Source organism: Sorex araneus, chromosome 1 (genome assembly GCF_027595985.1).
Source record: "Sorex araneus isolate mSorAra2 chromosome 1, mSorAra2.pri, whole genome shotgun sequence".
Taxonomy (NCBI): domain Eukaryota; kingdom Metazoa; phylum Chordata; class Mammalia; order Eulipotyphla; family Soricidae; genus Sorex; species Sorex araneus.
In genome coordinates this window covers 241147966-241167941 of record NC_073302.1, presented here as the reverse complement: position 1 = coordinate 241167941, position 19976 = coordinate 241147966, and the positions used below count along the sequence as shown (strand labels likewise).

At 39.9% G+C, this 19976-nt stretch overlaps 1 protein-coding gene across 1 annotated transcript in view; it reads right to left on the bottom strand.

Moving 5' to 3' along the window:
- Positions 1-19976, bottom strand: part of FLT3 (fms related receptor tyrosine kinase 3) — a 107007-nt gene that overhangs the window by 75354 nt on the left and 11677 nt on the right. The window contains exon 2 of the mRNA XM_012931837.2: positions 7438-7556. Coding sequence (XP_012787291.2) covers positions 7438-7556 — 119 coding nt within the window. The remainder of the gene's footprint in view (positions 1-7437; positions 7557-19976) is intronic.

Sequence of the window (19976 nt, the reverse complement as noted above, 5' to 3'; positions counted from 1 at the left end):
GCATTGCATATGGTTGCTTGAGCACTGCCAGAAGTGAGCCATGAGTCCCACCATATAAAGCTTAAAACATTAAACAAAAAATAAAATCCACCATTATACTCATGAATGTACATGGACCAAATGAGGGATTACTAAAAATTTTTAAAACAACTGCTAAAAGATCTAAAGAAAGATATTAACAGGAACACAGTACTTGGATGAAATTTTTTTTCCTTTTGGGTCACACTTGGCGATGCTCAGGGGTTACTCCTGGCTTTGCACTCAGGAATTACTCCTGGTGGTGCTCAGGGGACCATATGGGATGCTGGGAATTAAACCCAGGTCGGCCGCGTGCAAGGCAAACGCCCTACCCGCTGTGCTATCACTCCAGCCCCAGTTGGATGAAATTTTAACACCTACCTCTTACCACTAGAAAGATCAAGTAGGCAAAAATAGATAAATAATAATAACAATTTGAAAAAAATCGATATTATTGGAACAGATGCACTTAATATATGGGCGTGCACAGGGTCCTCCACACACCCCTACCCCATCTCAAAGTCAAGTATACATTCTTCTCCAGTGTACATGAGACATTCCCAAGACAGACCACAATGTGGGACATAAAACAGGTATCTATAATTTCCAGAGCATAGAAATCATATCAAATATCTTCTTAAATCACAAAGCTATGAAAGTAAAAATTAATTATAAATGGGAAACTCTGGAAAACTCAAATACTTGCAAATTAAACAACTTACTACTAACAACCAAGTGGGTCAAATTGGAGATTAAAGAAATAAAAAAAATTGGAAACAAATGAGAATAAAAACATGAGTTTTTTTATTCTCCTATGAGAATAGGAACATATGAAACACAACAAAATCTGCTCCAAGATGGAAGTTAACAGCAATGCAAATGTTCACCATGAAACAAAAAAAGCCTACATGAATATCCTAACTATACATCTTAACATATTAGAAAAAGAACAAAGGGAACCAAAAGTAAACAAAAGGGTACGTGGAACCCAGTAAATCAACTAAACAGAAAAACACACACACACAGATACAGAGACACAGACACAGACACACTCACACACACACACACACACACACACACACACACACAAGATCAATGAGATAAAGAACTGCTTTTTTAGAAGAGTAATATTGACAAACTCTTAGCTAGACTAAAAAAAATTTTAATAAACAAAACCTAGTGGGTTGGATATGACAGAAGAGGAGAAGTTATGAGATGCCACAGATGTTCAAAATATCTCTGAGATTATTGTAAAAAACTTAATGCCACAAAATTGAAGAACCTAAAAGAAATTGACATATTTTAAAAATCCTATCACCTCCCAAGATGGAATCAGGAGGAAAGAGAACATCTGAACAGACCAATTACTAACACAGAAATTGAAACTTTATTAAAAGACCTTCCCCAAACAAAAAATCCAGTCCAGATGGATTCACCAGTGAGTTCTTCCAAACCTTCAGACTGTATTTTTCTATTTTTCTCAGACTCTTCCAAAAAGTCAAAGAAACTGAAATTCTCCCAAATAATTTACGAGACCAATACTTCTCTGTACCAAAAGCAGATAGAGACATAAAAATGAGAAAATTACAAGGTAGGAGTGAGTTCCGTGGGCTGAAGCACATAATCTGTGTACTAGAGACCCAAATTTGATCCACAGTATTACATGATTCTCAGAGTATCACCAAGAGTGAACATACAGATAAAAAAGAAAACAAAAAATTTACAGAGCAATATCCATGGTGAACATAGATACAAAGAGTCACACACACACACAAAAATCTTAGCAGGGTCCAGAGTGATAGTTCAGTGGCAAGGTGCTTTCCGCTTTCCTTGCACACAGCCAACCCAGGTTTGTCACAGGCACAAACTGATGACTAATATCATACTTGATGGTGAAAAACTGAAAGCTTTTCCTCTAGATCTACTTTCAACAATATTATTCAACATTGTGCTGGAAATCCATGCGAAAGCAGTCAGACAGGAAAGATATATTAAAGGGATTCAAACAGGAAAAGAATGAAAACTATGTCTATTCAGGGTTGACATGATACTGTACTTAGAAAACTTTACAGACTCCATAAAAGGATAACCTAGAAATAATAGTGTATATAGTAATGTGGCAGGCTACAAAATCAATACTGAGGAATTCATGCTATTTTTATTTAAATACAATGAGGTAGAGAGAAACTTTTGATCCCATTTGGATTGTGCTCCCTATTATCAGGAACTGTGAATCAACATAACAAAGATGGTGAAGGATTTCCAATACAAAGAATACTAAAACTATAAATCACTATTAAAATATACAGAAGACACAAGCAAAAGGAAACACCCTGTTCATGAATACTGTTACAATTTACAGGAAGTAATAAAACTCTATGAATGCCAAAGTAATTCTGATGGTGGGGGAGAAATATGGGAAGCTGAGTTCTCTTCCCGATTTTAAATTATATTACAAGAAATGTGAAGTGGAGCAAGAAAAACCTCTTCAACAAGTGGTGCTGGGAAAACTGGATAGCTACCTGCAAAAAAAATGAACTCTGACCTCTGTCTTATGCCAGGCACAAAAGTCAGGTCAAAGTGGATTAAAGACCTCAATATCAGACATGAATCCATAAGGTACATGGAGGAAAATGTAGGCAGAACCCTCCAGGACATTGAAGCTAAAGCATCTTTAAGGATGAAACACCACTGACCAAGCAAGTGGAAACAAATATAAACAAATGGGACTACATTAAACTAAGAAGCTTCTGCACCTCAAAGAAACAGTGACCAAAATACAGAAAGAGCCCATGGAATGGGAAAAAATATTTACCCAATACCCATCAGATAGTGGCTTAACATCCAGGATATACAAGACACTGGTAGAATTTTAAAGAAAAAAACCTCTAACCCCATCAAGAGATGGAGAGAAGAAATGAACAGAAGCTTCCACAAAAAAAAAAAATTCAAATGGCAAAATGGCACATGAAAAAATGCTCCACATCGTTAATCATCAGGGAGATGCAAATCACAACAACAACGAGATAATCATCTTACACCAGAGAAACTGGCACACATCAATAAGAACAAGAACAACCAGTACTGGCATGGATGTGGGGAGAAAGGGACTCTCATTCATTGTTGGTGGGGATGCCAACTGGTCCAGCCTTTTTGAAAACTAATATGGACATTCCTTCAAAAACTAGAAACTGAGCTTCCATATGACCCAGCAATATCACTCCTGGGAATATATCTCAGAGATGCAAAAAAACACAGCAGAGGGACTGGAGTAATAGCACAGCAGGTAGGATGTTTGCCTTGCATGCGGCTGACCTGGGTTCGATTCCCAGCATCCCATATGGTCCACGGAGCACTGCCAGGAGTATTTCCTGAGTGCAAAGCCAGGAGTAAGCCCTGTGCATCGCCAGGTGTAACCCAAAAAGCAAAAAAAAAACCAAAAAAACCACCAAAAAACCCAACAACAAACCACAGTAGAAATGACAACTGCACTTGTGTATTTATTGCAGCACAGTTTGCAATAGCCAGAATCTGGAAAAAAAACTGAGTGCCTGAGAACAGACGACTGCTTAAAGAAACCTGGGTACATCTACACAATGGAATACTATACAGCTGTCAGAAGAGATGAAATCACGAAATTCGCATATAAGTGGATGGACATGGAGAGCATCATGCTAAGTGAAATAAGTCAGAAAGAGAGGGACAGACAGAATGACTGCACTCATTTGTGGAATATGAGTGCTGGGGGAAAAGACAGTTGGTTGAAGAAGAAACCACTAAGTATATGATGATTGGAGGGATTGCCCGGATGGGAGATGTGTGCTGAAAGTAGACCAAGGACGAAACACAATGATCTCTTAGTATCTGTATTGCAAATCATAAAGCCAAAAATTAGACAGAGTAAGAAGTATTATACCTGCCACAGAGACAGGGAGTGGGGTGGGGTGGCGGTGGCAGGTGGGACACTGGGAACAATGGTGGAGGAAAATGTGCACTGGTGGAGGGATGGGTGCTCGAGCATTGTATGACTGAAATGTAATCATGCAAGTTTGTAACTGTATCTCACGGTGATCCAATAAAACTTATTAAAAAATATATAAAGAATTTAGGTCATGACATTTCTCTCAAATAAGCTAATTAAGCAGCAAACATGCAGAGGTCTAGATAGAACTTTAGCATTAAAACAAAAGATAACCTCGTTAATATGATATTTATTTCATTGAATCCTCTTTTACTTTGATAGTTGTACTGCTTATTCCATGCTAGGATTTTCTAAGTTTCAAAAATGTCAGACAATATAAGAGTGCACACATTATATATGTCTTTCTTTGTTTTATGTTTGTTATAATGAAATCTTCAAACTGGTGAAAAATTTATTTAGGCACAGTTAGTTGCCCATTGAGAGGTCAAATGTGTGGAATAAATGAATTTGATCCACTGCAAAAAGAAAAAAAGAATTTAGGTCATGAAAAAATAAATAAATTATATTACAAACCTGTGGTAAACAAAACTGGGGAATAAAGTCAGATTCTCAGATCAATAGAATAGAACTTACATCACAGAGATAAAACCTCAGATATATGGGCATCTAATTTTTCACAAAGGAGCCGGGTGCATGAAACAGAGCAAAGAAAGTCTCTTCAAAAATTATATGTTGGGGGCCGGAGAGATAGCACAATGGTGAGGGTGTTTGCCTTGCACGCGGCTGACCCGGGTTCGATCCCCGGCATCCCATATGGTCCCTCAAGCACTGCCAGGAGTAATTCCTGAGTGCAAAGCCAGGAGTAACCCCTGAGCATCGCTAGGTGTGACCCAAAAAGCAAAAAAAAAAATTACTAAAAATTATATGTTGGAAATTGGTCAGCAACATGCAATAAGATGAATCTTGGTCCTTATCTCCACCATTCACAAAATGAATTAAAAATGAATTAAAGACCTTAATATTAAAGACAAAAAATACATTGGGAACACATAGACCTCTCCATAATATTGTATCCAGAGGCATCTTAATAATGCAATGCTATTGGTCAAGAAAACAGAAGCAAAAATAAACAAATAAGATTATGTCAAACTAAGAAGTTTCTGCACTGCAGAAGTAATGACTGGGTCAGGAGATGGCTCAGTGGATTGGGTGTTTACTTTGATACTGGAAGGATCCAGGTTGATCTGATGCACCACATGACAACTTGATCACCACCAGGAGTGGTCCTGAGCACAGAAACAGGAGTAGCAACTGAGCACTGTTAGGTGTGGCCCAAAAAATAAACCCAAAAATGTCACTAACATTAATAGACATCCTCACTGAGTGGGAGCAAATATTCATTTATTATACATCTAACAAACAGCCTATAACCAAGATTTGTACAGCATTCACAAAATTTAATAAAAGCAGCTCCAATGAAAAATGTGGAGAAGAACTATATGGGTATTTCTCCAAAGAAGACATTCAGATGGCCAATGGGCATCTGAAAAAAATCTCATCATCACTTATCATTAACTCCATCAAATCAAAACAATGATGTGCTTCTGCCTCAAACCAGTGAGATCAGCACTCATCAAATAAGAGTGAAAACAACCAGTGCCAGCTAGGATGAGGGGAAAAGGAATCTTCATGGAAATGCTGGTGGGAATGTCACCTGGCCTTTATGGAATATAGCATGGAGACTTCTAAAACATCCAAGAATTGAGCTTTTATGACTATTCCCCCACAAAATCTCATTTGTTAGTATTTTCTCCAAGAATCCAAAAATGTTAATTCAAAAATATATTTGTACACCTATGTTCATTACAGCACTATTCAAAATATCCAAGATATTTTGTGTTATTATGTCTTTGTTGGGGGAAGTGGGCAGGTGATGGTGCATTTTAGTGACTACACATTTGTATGAATCCCTAACTGGAAATGTCTGTACAGTTGCCTAAAAAATATACACTCATTTTTGGTTTGCTTTGTTTTGCGGGGCCACACCCAGTCGTGTTCTGGGTTTACTTCTGGCTCTGCACTCAAAAATAATTCCTTATATGCTCAGAGTACCAAAGTGTTTCCAAAGATTGAACCCGGGTCAGACGATACAAACACTCTACCCACCCCTACCCCACCGTCACTCTGTCCCTTACACTCAATTTTGTTTCATGCAGACTTCTAAAGCTTTAAATTACTTAGCATTTAAGCTTCCTTCATTTGAGTAAATTTCTACATGATGTTGATAAACACCCTAAAGGAGGAGAGTGACAAAAAAAAAAAGTTGTAGTTGAAAGGAGCCAGAGGAAAACAATGGAGCGACATGGGCCAGTGAAGTCATAGGATGGCACTGAGGGTTCCCGGCCAGGCGGTGAAGGCGGAGGCTGCTTTAGAAGGCAGTTGGGACAGCCCTCTCTGAGATGGGCTGTAGAAGGAACAAGCCACTTACGGTATGATTGTGACGATCAGGGAGTCAATGAGGGTTTGAATTAGGGAAGTGGCAATGAGACTAAAAAAATATGAGGTAATTATATGAGAACTATTAAAGAAAGGGAATTAACAAGACTTGGTAACTGACCCAACGGGAAAGTCAGGAAGAGGAAGTAGTTCAAAATGATGATGATTGCTCCCTGCTGGAGAAGCCTGTGTTGTCTCACTCTCTTCCCTCTAATGAAAACTATTTTAGCTTTGGGGCTGGAGCGATAGCACAGCGGGTAGGGCGTTTGCCTTGCACGCGGCCGACCCCGGTTCTAATCCCAGCATCCCATATGGTCCCCTGAGCACCGCCAGGGGTAATTCCTGAGTGAAGAGCCAGGAGTAACCCCTGTGCATCGCCGGGTGTGACCCAAAAACCAAAAAAAAAAAAAAAAAAGAAAACTATTTTAGCTTTAAAAAAGTGACAGTGGAAGAGGGGTTCAAGTGATAGTATAGCAGGTAGTGTGTTTGCCTTGTACATAACTGACCTGGATTTGATCTCTATCATCCCATATGGTCCCCCACACCTCACCAGGAATAATTCCTGAGCACAGATCCAGGAGTAAGTCCAGAACACTGTTTGTTGTGACGTCAAAGCCAAAAAAATATATATTTTATACACAAACACACACACACACACACACACACACACATATATATATATATATAATGTTGGTATAATACTGGGTCAGTGCTCAGGAACTACTCCTGGTTTGGTACTCAGGTGTAGCTTCAGAAAGTGCTCAGGGGACCATACATAGCATGTGCTCCAAACCCATTGAGCTATCCATCCGGAGAACATGATTCTTGATGGAATAAAGGACCTGCAATCTATGAGTATAGACCTCATCTGCACCAGATGTGTTTGTATATCATTAAATACACAAAAAAACAAAGTCTAAGTAACCTGTAGGTTCTTGATAATTTACAAAGTATGGTCTCCAGAGAAAAGCTTGCAAGTTATCATTTTAATGTTACTTTACCATAGAGTGCGAAGATATCCCCACTGATGAATTGTTGTTCTTATGATGGATTAAAACACATTTCATCACAGGCAGATCTTGTTTTGCTGTAGTCTCAAATATCATGGCTGTAAAAATAACTGTAAAACAGAACAAAGAAAATAATGTTGATAAGGGACCAGAGTGATAGTACAGTTAGGAGGGTGTTTGCCTTGCATACGACTGAACTGGATTTGATACCTGGCATCCCAGATGGTTCCCTAAGCATGGTAAGGAGTAATTCCTTAGTGGTAAGCCAGGAATAACCTGACCCAGGGCTGGTCCTTGGCAATGGGTTGAGGAGAATTCAGGACTCTCTGACGTCATCATTTTTTTTCTTTTGGTGCCCCAAGCACCACCAGAAACAATCCAGTATAACTGGCTGGGAGCAGCCCTGGAGCATTGCCACATGTGACCCCAAACCCAAAATATAAAAATAAATTAAACAAAAAGGAAAAGAAAGGGTCTCGAAGATAGTTCAAAGAGTCAGAGCATATACCTCGCATGGTGGAGACCCAGATACAATCCCTGGCACTTTCAGTCCACAGAGCATCAATAGGAACTACTACACCTGAGTGTCAAGCCATGAGAGTCTATAGAAACCCCCCTCCCAAATAAAAACAAATAATATAACATTTATGTTGTAACTGAGGACTTATTATGTGTGCCAACCACTCTTTCTACATGTAAATTGGTGGAGTGACTGCAAGGATTGAGGATACATTTGTTAGTACTTGGGGGCTACTTCTGACACATGCAAAGTAAGCACAATAATTCCTATGTGATCCCTCTGACCCCTCAATTAAAACTTTTAAAAATTGTCAGTGTAATGCAAAAAAATGGGTTTAGACCTTGACCTGACACCATGCACAAAAGTCAGATCAAAATGGATTAAAGACCTCAACATTAGACCACAAACCATAAGGTACATTGAAGACAAGGTCGGCGAAACCCTCCACGATATTGAAGATAAGGGTATCTTCAAAGGTGACACGGAACTAAGCAATCTAGTAAAAACAGAGATCAACAAATGGGACTACATTAAACTAAAAAGCTTCTGCACCGCAAGAGATACAGTGACCAGAATACAAAGACTATCCACAGAATGGGAAAGGATATTTACACAATACCCATCAGATAAGGGGTTGATATCAATGGTATATAAAGCACTGGTTGAGCTCTACAAGAAGAAAACATCCAACCCCATCAAAAAATGGGGCAAAGAAATGAACAGAAACTTTACCAAGGAAGAAATACGAATGGCCAAAAGGCACATGAAAAAGTGTTCTACATCACTAATCATCAGAGAGATGCAGATCAAAACAACCATGAGATACCACCTCACACCACAGAGACTAGCACACATCCAAAAGAACAAAAGCAACCGCTGTTGGAGAGGATGTGGGGAGAAAGGGACCCTTCTTCACTGCTGGTGGGAATGCCGACTGGTTCAGCCCTTCTGGAAAACAATTTGGACGACTCTCAAAAAATTAGATATTGAATTCCCATTTGACCCAGCAATACCACTGCTGGGAATATATCCCAGAGAGGCAAAAAAGTACAATCGAAACAACATCTGCACATGTATGTTCATCGCAGCACTGTTTACAATAGCCAGAATCTGGAAAAAACCCGAATGCCCCAGAACGGATGACTGGTTGAGGAAACTTTGGTACATCTATACAATGGAATACTATGCAGCTGTTAGAAAAAAGGAGGTCAAGAATTTTGTAGTTAAGTGGATGGGCATGAAAAGTTTCATGCTGAGTGAAATGAGTCAGATAGAGAGAGACAGACATAGAAAGATTGCACTCATCTATGGTATATAGAATAACAGAGTGGGAGACTAACACCCAAGAACTGTAGAAATAAGTACCAGGAGGTTGACTCCATGGCTTCGAGGCTGGCCTCACGTTCCGGGGAAAGGTCAACTCAGAGAAGCGATCACCAACTACATTGTAGTCGAAGGCCATGTGGGGGAAGAGAGTTGCGGGCTGAATGAGGGCTAGAGACTGAGCACAGCGGCCACTCAACACCTTTATTGCAAACCACAACAGCTAATTAGAGAGAGAAAACAGAAGGGAATTCCTTGCCACAGTGGCAGGGTGGGGTGGGGGGGAGATGGGATTGGGGAGGGTGGGAGGGACACTGGGTTTACGGGTGGTGGAAAATGGGCACTGGTGAAGGGATGGGTTCCCGAACTTTGTATGAGGGAAATATAAGCACAAAAGTGTATAAATCTGTAACTGTACCCTCACGGTGATTCTCTAATTAAAAATAAATAAATTTAAAAAAAAAAAAAAAAAAAACATTTACACACCTAAAAAAAAAAAAAAAAAATTGTCAGTGTATGACTGAAACTGATTGAGCTGCAAACACAGTGTCCAAACACCAATCCCTTCACCAGACTGACATCACTTTTTGAAAGTTTAAAAAGAATCAGAGGGAGAGTGGATAGTACAGTGGGTACGGCACTTGCTTTGCACATAGCCAACCGGGTTTGATTCCCAGATCCCCATCTGGTCTCCTGAGCTCAGCTAAGTGATCCCTGAGCACAGCTGGGTGTGTCCCCAAAATAAAACAAAACAAGGGGCTGGAATGATAGCACAGCGGGTAGGGCATTTGACTTGCACATGGTCAACACGGATTCTATTCCTAGCATCCCATATGGTCCCCTGAGCATCGCCAGGAGTAATTCCTGAGTGCAGAGCCAGGAGTAACAAAATTCTGGCTACAAATCCTTTATCAGATATATCATTGACAAAATATATTTGCCAATTAACAGCTTGCCATTATTTGTTTCCCTTCTTTTCCTCAAGTAATGTACATGACTAAGGGGTGGGGAGCTGGGGGCAGAGAGGTGGTTGTACACATGCTGGGTTGTGTGGGCACCAGGGGGAAAGTATTAGGTTGTGGAGCTCAAATCCTGGACCATGGTGCTCACTGGGGTGGGAATTCTTCAGTTATCCTCTCACAGCACACGCCAGGGGATGCACACATTGCACTCTCCATACTGATGCGCTGCGGTCAGTGCTCACCATTGAATGGAGGAGCACAGACCACAGAGCTGCCGGGATTGGACTCTCCACATGTGCCCCACCTGGGAAGGAACCCAGCATCTCACACCTGCAGGTGTTTTAGCCACGGAGCCATCTTCCGGGTCCCAGTCTTTGAAGGCCAAAAACTCTTCATGTTAGAGATATTCAGTTCCTCAGTCTTTCTCTTAGGGATTATGCTTTCAGATTTTTACCTAAAAAAACTTCCTATCCTATCTAAGGTGAAAAATGTTTCTCCTGAAAGTCTAATCATTTTCGATTTTGCACTTAGTGTGTTTTTTTTCTTTTTTTCTTTTTTTTTTCTTTTTGGGTCACACCCAGCGATGCTCAGGGGTTACTCCTGGCTTTGCACTCAGGAATTACTCTGGCGGTGCTTGGGGGATCATATGGGATGCCGGGGATCGAACCCGGGTCGGCTGCATGCAAGGCGAACGCCCTACCCGCTGTGGTATCGCTCTGGCCCCATTAGTGTGTTTTTTTTTGTTTTTGCTTTGGGGCCACACCCAACAATGCTCAGGGGTTACTCCTGGCTCCGCATTCAGGAATTATACCTGGTGGTGCTCTGGGGACCATGTGGGATGCTGGGGATTGAACTCTAGTTGGCCACATGTAAGACAAGTGCCCTACTCTCTGTACTATCTCTCTGGCCCAGGATCAACTTTTTCAAAGGTTCTTTTGGGGGGTTAAGGGGTACGGGGCAGGGCTTGTTGTCTACTCCTGGCTCTGTTCTCTGGGGCCATGTGGTGCTGGGGACCAACGTGTGTGCTTCAGGCCTTTGAGCTATCTTCCAGTTCCAAGTTCTTTAATCAGCTTTTTATTTTTTTAAAAATTGGAGGCCTTCTGGGGATCCCTCCTGGTGATCCTCAGTTAACTGGGCCAATAGTTCAATGTGCAGCCTAAGGATGTGCTGCTGCATCCCACGGGCCACCCGGGCCACTTCATCAGGGCTCAGGGGCCTCCAAAACTGCTCTAGGAGATGCTCCAGGGACGATGGACCACAAGGTGCCAGGGATAGAACTCGGCTCGACTGCAGGCAAGGAACACCTCTAATTCCTGTTCTCTCTCCCTGTTGGCCACTGTTGGCTATTTATATGGCAAAACATTTGAATGTATATGAGTACCCAGTGGCTGAAACAATTTGTTGAAAAGTTATGATTTAGCCACTAAATTATTCCTATAATATGGGATAAAACTATGCACAGAGGTTGAATTTACAGAGGTCCTTTAAGTCAGCTGGCAAGAAGAGAACCTTTCCTTGGAGGCTCTGAAGGCCCTTTCCCATCTTTCCCCATCCATTTTCCAGCCCATAGTTGACACTATTATATACACCTACCTCCAGAAAAGCTGCGAAAACCAGGCCAAATGGGATTCTAATCAAAATATCTTTAGACAAATTATTTTCTCTTAATTTGCATTTCCTCAAACCTAAAACATTTCCTGCCTCAGGTAAAGATCACAAAGTTCAAAATGCATCTTTTTCTGGTTCAACCAGGATGTTTGCAATTGCCCTAAGCCTGTCAGAAGACGAATTCTTTGTTATCTCTGAGTCTTTTGTAAAAGACTCAGTGATAATTTGCTTTATTTGGGGGCCACACCCAGCAATGTGCCCAGGTAGGTCCTGGCTTTAGGGGTGATGCTCCTAGCAGTGCTGTGGCTCTCATGCTCCTGAGGATCCACAGTCCTTTGGGCTATTCTCAGCTGAATTTCTTTTTCTTTCCTTTCCTTTTTCAGGGTGGGGGTGAGAGGTAGGAGGGGGGTTGGTGGTGGTGGTGAATGGGGGTTAGCCCACACCTAACAGTGCTCAGGCCTTACTTCTGACTGCGCTTAAGGATCACTCCTAGCAGGCTCAGGGGGAAATTTGCCCCAAGCCATCCCTGGCACCATATGGGGTGCCAGGGATCAAACAAGACAAGACACATGCAAGATAAATGCCCTACCCACTGTACCATCATTCTAGTCCCCCAGCCTAATTCCTAAGCCCAGCCACTTTAATGGGATTTTTCCCTCTGAGAATAATCCACCTGTTATAACTGTATATGAACCAAAATTTGCACTGGGAGGCAGAGGCAGAATGTGGAAGCAGCAGCTAATCAAAACTCTCTGAGGGCAGAGTGAGGTTGTAATGGCTGGGGCACCTGCAGTGACTTGCATGCAGGAGGCCTGGGTTCAATCCCAGGCTCCACATATGGTCTTCTAAGCACCACCAAATGTGGTCCCCAAACCAAAACAAACACAACAAACTCTGTTGGCCTTTGTCTCCATTCAACCTTGAATTTTAAACTCTGAGAAATTAATTTTCTTCCTCTTCTCCACACAGCAGTGATCATTTTTACTTTAGTTAACAGTGCCCTCATTAAAAATAAATGAGCGGCATGTTTCTGAGCTAGTTTTGTAATCCTTATACTTTTTCATTGATCTGTTTGTGTAACTGGATACCAGTTTCATTATGCCCTGCTTAATAATAATGCTTGAGATCAAGTATAGTAAGTTCTCCAGTTTAGCTCTTCTCAAAATTGTTCTGGGTCTCTTGTTTGAATCAGCTTTTCCGTCATTGCAAAAAGTTCTGCGGGGGTTTTGAAAGAAGTTGGGTTTTTATTTGTTTGTTTGTTTTTAGTTTTGGAACCCCACACAGAGGCTCTTGGGCTTACTTTTGGTTCTGCACTCAGGGATCACTCCTGGAGAGCTCAGGCTTGTGGTGCCAGGGATAGAACCCAGATGGCTTCAATCAAGTCAGGCATCCTACCCACTGTACTATTGCTCCTGCCTCAAGACAAGTTGTATAGAAAGACTAGGTTAATGTGCACAAAACAGACATTTAAAAACATTTCTAACTTACAAAATATAAGTATGGTATATTTATCTTTATTTAGGTCCTCTTTAATTTGCTTAGCCATGTTTGACAGTTTTCAGTGTACCAAATTTGGGGGAGGAGGTTCACCTGTCTTTGTAGAAGCTACTCAGAGACCCATGCTCAAAGGTCACTCCTGGCAGCAAGGGGTATTGACAGGATTTGGCCTGCAAAGCCTCATTATACAAAGCATATGCTCCAGCTGGTTGAGCTATTATTTATCCATAATCACTGTATAGATTTTGCCTATAGTTATCCCAATTTCACTTTTTTTTTTCTCTTTGGGTCACACCTGGCAATGCACAGGGGTTACTCCTTACTCCTGGCTTTGAACTCAGGAGTTACTCCTGGCAATGCTCAGGGGACCATATGGGATGCTGGGAATCGAACCCGGGTCAGCCGTGTGCAAGGCAAACGCCCTACCCTCTGTGCTATTGCTCCAGCCCCCAATTTCACATTTTAATTCTTTTCTTCAGTTTATGATTGTAGAAAATTATTGACTTATACTTTTTTAAAAACCTGGCATGCTCAGGTTTTTACCTATTGTTCTGTGCTCAGGAACTATCCTGGCGGTGTTTTAGGGATATCAAGGGGTACCAGCTATTGAACTTGGTCAATTGCATGCAAAGCAAGAACCACATCTGCTGTACTATCTCTCCAGCCCTACACTGATCTTAATTCCTACAAATTTACAGAACTTTCTTATTAGTTGTAGTTACTATGATTTTCGTGTCACCTGCAAATACAATTTTACTTCTTCTTTTCTAATTAGAATTTCTTTGTTTCTTTTCTGTTTTATTATAGTGGCTAGAATCTCCAGTACACCAATAAAGAGAAGCAGTGAGAATGTATGTACTTTTTTACAAATTATTGCTGACCTTAGAAGGAAATATTTAGCCATTTGACATTAAGTAAAGGTTAGCTAAAGGTTTTTCACAGGAGTAGAATTGGTATCTTATTGTTTGAAGAGTACTACTTTAATTTCTAGCTTGCTGAGATACATTTAAATTTTGTCAAATGCAGTAGATACAAGGGCCAGGAGGATTGCCCATAGCTGGAGGACTGCTTCATGAGTGGAGGGGAGAGGGCAGATGGGATAGAGAAGGGATCACTAAGAAAATGATGGCTGGAGGAATCAGTCGGGATGGGAGATGTGTGCCAAAAGCAGATAATGGACCAAACATGATGACCTCTCTGTGTCTGTGTTGCAAGCCACAATGCCCAAAAGTAGAGAGAGAATGGGGAATATTGTCTGCCATGGAGGCAGGGGGAGGGTGGAAAAGGGGGGATATACCGGGGATATTGTTGGTGGGGAATGTGCACTGGTGGAGGGCTGGGTGTTTGATCACTGTATGATTTTAACCCAAACATGAAAGCTTGTAACTATCTAAGTGATTCAATAAAATTTTTTTTTTAAATTGTCAAATGCTGAAATGTTTGCTTTTGTTTTTTTCTCTTTTAGTCCGTGATTATGGTGAACTACACTATTATGGTGATTTCCAAAGCTCACCAAGCTTAACTTCCTAGAATAGAACCAGTTGAATATGATGTTAGCTTTATATATGTTGCTCGATTTAATTTTAAAGGATTGCCAAAAAGTTTTGCATTAACAATACTGGTAATTATTGATTTGTAGGTTTGCCTTTTGTATTCCTTTAATATCTTCTGTTCTTCACATCTTAAAGTTAGCCTCACAAAATGGCTGGGTAGAATTAATGTAGTTTCATGTTTGAATAGATAGTGACTTTTTTAAGTGAAGTTATCTGTTTTGACAGTTTTTATTGTGGAAATCTTTTTATCTATAAATTAAATTTCTTTAGTAAATAGAATTATTTATATTACCAATTTATCCTGAGTGAGATTTGGTAGTGTATCTTTTGTTGTTATTTTGTTCGTTTTGGAGCCATGCTAAGTGTGAACCCCTGGTCATGTAAAGTTAAAAACCCCCCAGCTCTGTGTAGAAGGCCACTCCTGGTGGTGTTTGAGGGATCATGCAGTGCTGAGGACCAAACCTGGACATCAAACAATTAGAGCATGTGCTCCAGTCCATTAGCCTATTTCTACAAACTTGTATATGCCTTCTAAGGAACTTTCCAATTAAATGGAAGTCAAAATATAGGCATAAGATTGTTAATAATAATATTTCCATAATATTTCTTGATATCTGTAGACTTTGTAGTGATATTTCCTCTTTATTAGAAATTTGGTGTTTGCTTTTCTTTTTAAGAAAGTAGAAAAAGTTATTGGAAAGTAAAAAAGAAAGGAAAAGAGACTCCTCATGTGGGGAGGAACTTAGTATAAGACAAAGTTTGGAAATTTAGGTTTTCTTTATCTTTTTCCTGATTAATTTGACTAGAGGTTTAGCAATTTTACTGTTCTTTATTACAATGATTTTTCATTCTGATCATAATTTATTTTTGCTTACATGGTATTTAATTTTTTTTATTTCTCCCTCTGTGCTTAAATTTTAGATCACTGATTTGATTTTTCAGTCTTTGATAGTTTCACTTCTAGTATTATATTTTTATGGGACTATTTATTTAATAATAATTTAATGCTATAAATTTTCCTCTTTAGGAAATTTTTTAGGGGCATCATACGCATTCTGACATATTTTCATTTTTATCCAGTTCAGTATATATTCTAATTTATTATAGTTTCTTCTTCTATCCATGAATTATTTTAAAATGTATTGTTTCATTTCCAAGTATATGGGGTTCTTCCAAGTATCTCTGTTACCAATTTCTAATTTAATGCCATTGTAGTCACAAGATACACTTTGGATTTCTTGCATTTTTTAAAATGTATTGAAACTTTTGTTGTTGTTCCTATTTTGGGAACATACCTGACTGTGCTTAGATCTTACTCTTGGGTCTGCACTCAGGAATCACTCCTGGTGAGGCTCAGTGGATTACAGGTGATGCTGGGGATCAAATGCTGGGTGGTTGCATAAGGTAAGTGCCTTACCCCTACACAATCGCTCCAAATTTCTATTGACATTTTTATTGTCCAGAACATAATCACACTTGTTAAGTATATTATACGCATTTGAAAAAGAATGTACATTCAGCATCGGAGCGATAACTCAACAGACTCATGCTCCACATGCAGGTTGCCAGGGTTCAATGCCAGCACTGCAGGGTCCCCCCAAGTAATGCCAGGAGAACCCCTGAGCACTAATTCCTGAGTGATGCTAGCTAAAGCCCCACAAGAAAAGAAAAGTTAAAGAAAGTTAATGTAGATTCAGTTCTCATTAAATGAAACATTCTATAAATGTGAATTAGAGCCAGTTGGCTGATACTGTTCAAGTCTTCTATATCTAATTTCTTTTGCATTCCATCAACCATTGAAGGAAAAATGTTGAACCCCCTGAAGATAATTATAGATCTGTCCATTTCACCTTGCAATCAAGTCAGATTTCGCTCAGTTTATTTTCAAGCTCTGTTATTAGAAGCACAGTGTTTAGAATTTATATATCTAGGAATTTATATCTTTTATTAATCTAATCTTATGCATTGTGAAATTACTCTGTCGTACTAATTTGCCCTATTACTCTGTTCTACTAATTATATTTTCTATAAAATATACTTTATCTAATGCTTTAATTTCTCCAGCTTTTTTCTGAATAGGTATTCTGCCTCCACTCTTCAACTTTTATTTATTCTTTGCTTTGTTTTATTTTTTAGGCCACACCTGGTAATTCTCAGAGCTTACTTCTGGCTCTGCATGCTGGAATTACTCTTGGTGGTGCTCATATTTGGACCATATGATATTGGGGGTCGAACCCAAGTCAGGTGCATGCAAGGCAAGCACCCTATCCATTGTACTATATTTCCGGCCCCTGTTTATTTTTTTAATGTCAAAACCTCTAATGTGTATATTATGAAATTTAATTAGTTTTATTATATGATCAGGATTAAATCCTGATTTATTGTGTAACACATTCAGGAAACAAAGCAAAAGTACCAACAAACAAAAACAAAAAAATCATTAGGTTCTGACACCAGAACAGAGGTTACTGAGAAAGAAAGGGGTAGGGAAAAAGAATGCAAGAGTGCCATAGACTTCAGTGGAGGTACTCTTCAGGGGGCATGGTGTGATAACAAACATATGAAGAGACACAAACCCCCTCTCCTAAAACACATATGGTGATGTAAACTAATGTTACTGCAGTGTTGAAAAAAATTATTATGTTGCTGTTTGTTTTCTTTATTTTTCTTTGTTTTAGGGCAACATCCAGCAATGTTCAGGGGTTACTCCTGGCTCTGCACTCATGAATCACTCTTAGTGGAGTTCGGGGACTATATGAGATGCCAGGGATTGAACCCAAGTTTGCCATCTGCAAGGCAGATGCCTATGCCCCTTTTTTCTAATTATTGCATAAGTTTTTTGGAGGTGGGCTGAAGCAGTGCTCAGGAGGCCCTTTGATCCTGATGGCAAATCTTGCCCAGGCTAAAAGTGAGTGGCAGTTCAAAGCAAGGGACCGAAGATGTGATGAAGCTCAGGCCTGCAGTGAGGAGCCACCAAAGTCACCACAGAGGATGTTGGGGTCAGGGTTCTGGAGACCATGTGGTGCCTGGAACTGAACCCGGTCAGATGTGTCCTAACCACTTGTATCTTAGCCCTTATTTGTTCTTGGTATCTCTCTTGATTGCCTCAGGAATAAGTGGATTTGGGTGGGGGTAGTGAAACACAGTGTCCACTAGCACAAAGTACGTAGTTACCCATGTTTGGAGGAATTGTAGAGATTCACGCACCTGCAGTGAGGTGGATAAGCCTCACCCTAGAAAACCACCGTCAGAATCATGGCCTCTCCCTGCTAGAAACACATCCACTGATTTATTTTTCTTTCTTTTCTTTTCATTTTTGTTTTGTTTTGACCACCCCCTGATGTGTTCTTCAATATAACTTGAATATTACTAATCTTTTTTTAATCATTTAATCTGTCAGTCTCATCCAGTGTGATGTAGTTTTAAATATTCCATTTGTGTGATTATTCTACCATGTTCTTACATTATGTCTACTGTCTTTCCTAAGAGTTTTAGAAATACATGTGGTACAGTTAAGACAACTATTTTTAATGTTCTTCCCCTAATTCTATATTATGTATGTAATTTGAGTCCCTTGTGGATGACTGACTTTTCTCTTGGGGCTTAATTTTTACCCCTTATTTGCTAATTTGAAATTGGTTACTAAACAATGTGAATTACTCTTATTGCTAAATGCTTTTATATTCTGCTAAATTTCTTGAATCCTTTTTTATGGGATTAAATTTGTTATAAATACTTTGCTCCTTGGGTTAACATTATCAAAATGACAACACTACCCAAAATACTATACAGATTTAATGTGGTCCTTATCAGGATACCCATGGCATTTTTCAAAAAATAGACAAAACACTCCTGAAATTCATATGGAACAATAACCCCATACGAATAGCTAAAGCAATCCTTGCGAAAAAGAAGATGGATGGCATCATCTTCCCCAACTTCAAATTGTACTACAAAGCAGTAGTAATTAAAACAGCATGGTATTGGGCTAGAAACAGACCCACAGACCAATGGAACAGAGTTGAATATTCTGTCACAGACACTCAAATATATGATCACTTAGTCTTTGACAAAGGAGCAAGAAATGTGAAGTGGAACAAGGAAAGCCTCTTCAACAAGTGGTGCTGGGAAAACTGGATAGTTACCTGCAAAAAAATGAACTCTGACCTCTGTCTTATGTCAGGCACAAAAGTCAGGTCAAAGTGGATTAAAGACCTCAATATCAGACATGAATCCATAAGGTACATGGAGGAAAATGTAGGCAGAACCCTCCAGGACATTGAAGCTAAAGCATCTTTAAGGATGAAACACCACTGAACAAGCAAGTGGAAACAAATATGAACAAATGGGACTACATTAAACTAAGAAGCTTCTGCACCTCAAAGAAACAGTGACCAAAATACAGAAAGAGCCCATGGAATCGGAAAAAATATTTACGCAATACCCATCAGATAGTGGCTTAATATCCGGGATATACAAGACACTGGTAGAACTTTACAAGAAAAAAACCTCTAACCCTATCAAGAGATGGAGAGAAGAAATGAACAGAAACTTCCACAAAAAAAGAAATTAAAATGGCCAAAAGGCACATGAAAAAACGCTCCACATCATTAATCATCAGGGTGATGCAAATCAAAACAACAATGAGATATCATGTTATACCAGAGAAACTGACACACATCAACAAGAACAATAACAACCAGTGCTGGCATGGATGTGGGGAGAAAGGGATTCTTATTCATTGTTGGTGGGAATGCCGACTGGTCCAGCCTTTTTGGAAAACAATTTGGACATTCCTCCAAAATGAATGTCAATATAGAAATGGAGCTTTCATATGACCCATCAATGCCACTCCTGGGACTATATCCCGAGGGTGCAAAAAAGCACAGTAAAAATGACGGGGGGCTGGAGCAGTAGCACAGCGGATAGGGCATTTGCCTTGCATGCGGCCGACCCAGGTTCGATTCCTAGCATCCAATATGGCCCCCTGAGCACCGTCGTGGGTAATTCCTGAGTGTAGAGCCAGGAATAACCCCTGTGCATTGCCGGGTGTGACCCAAAAAGAAA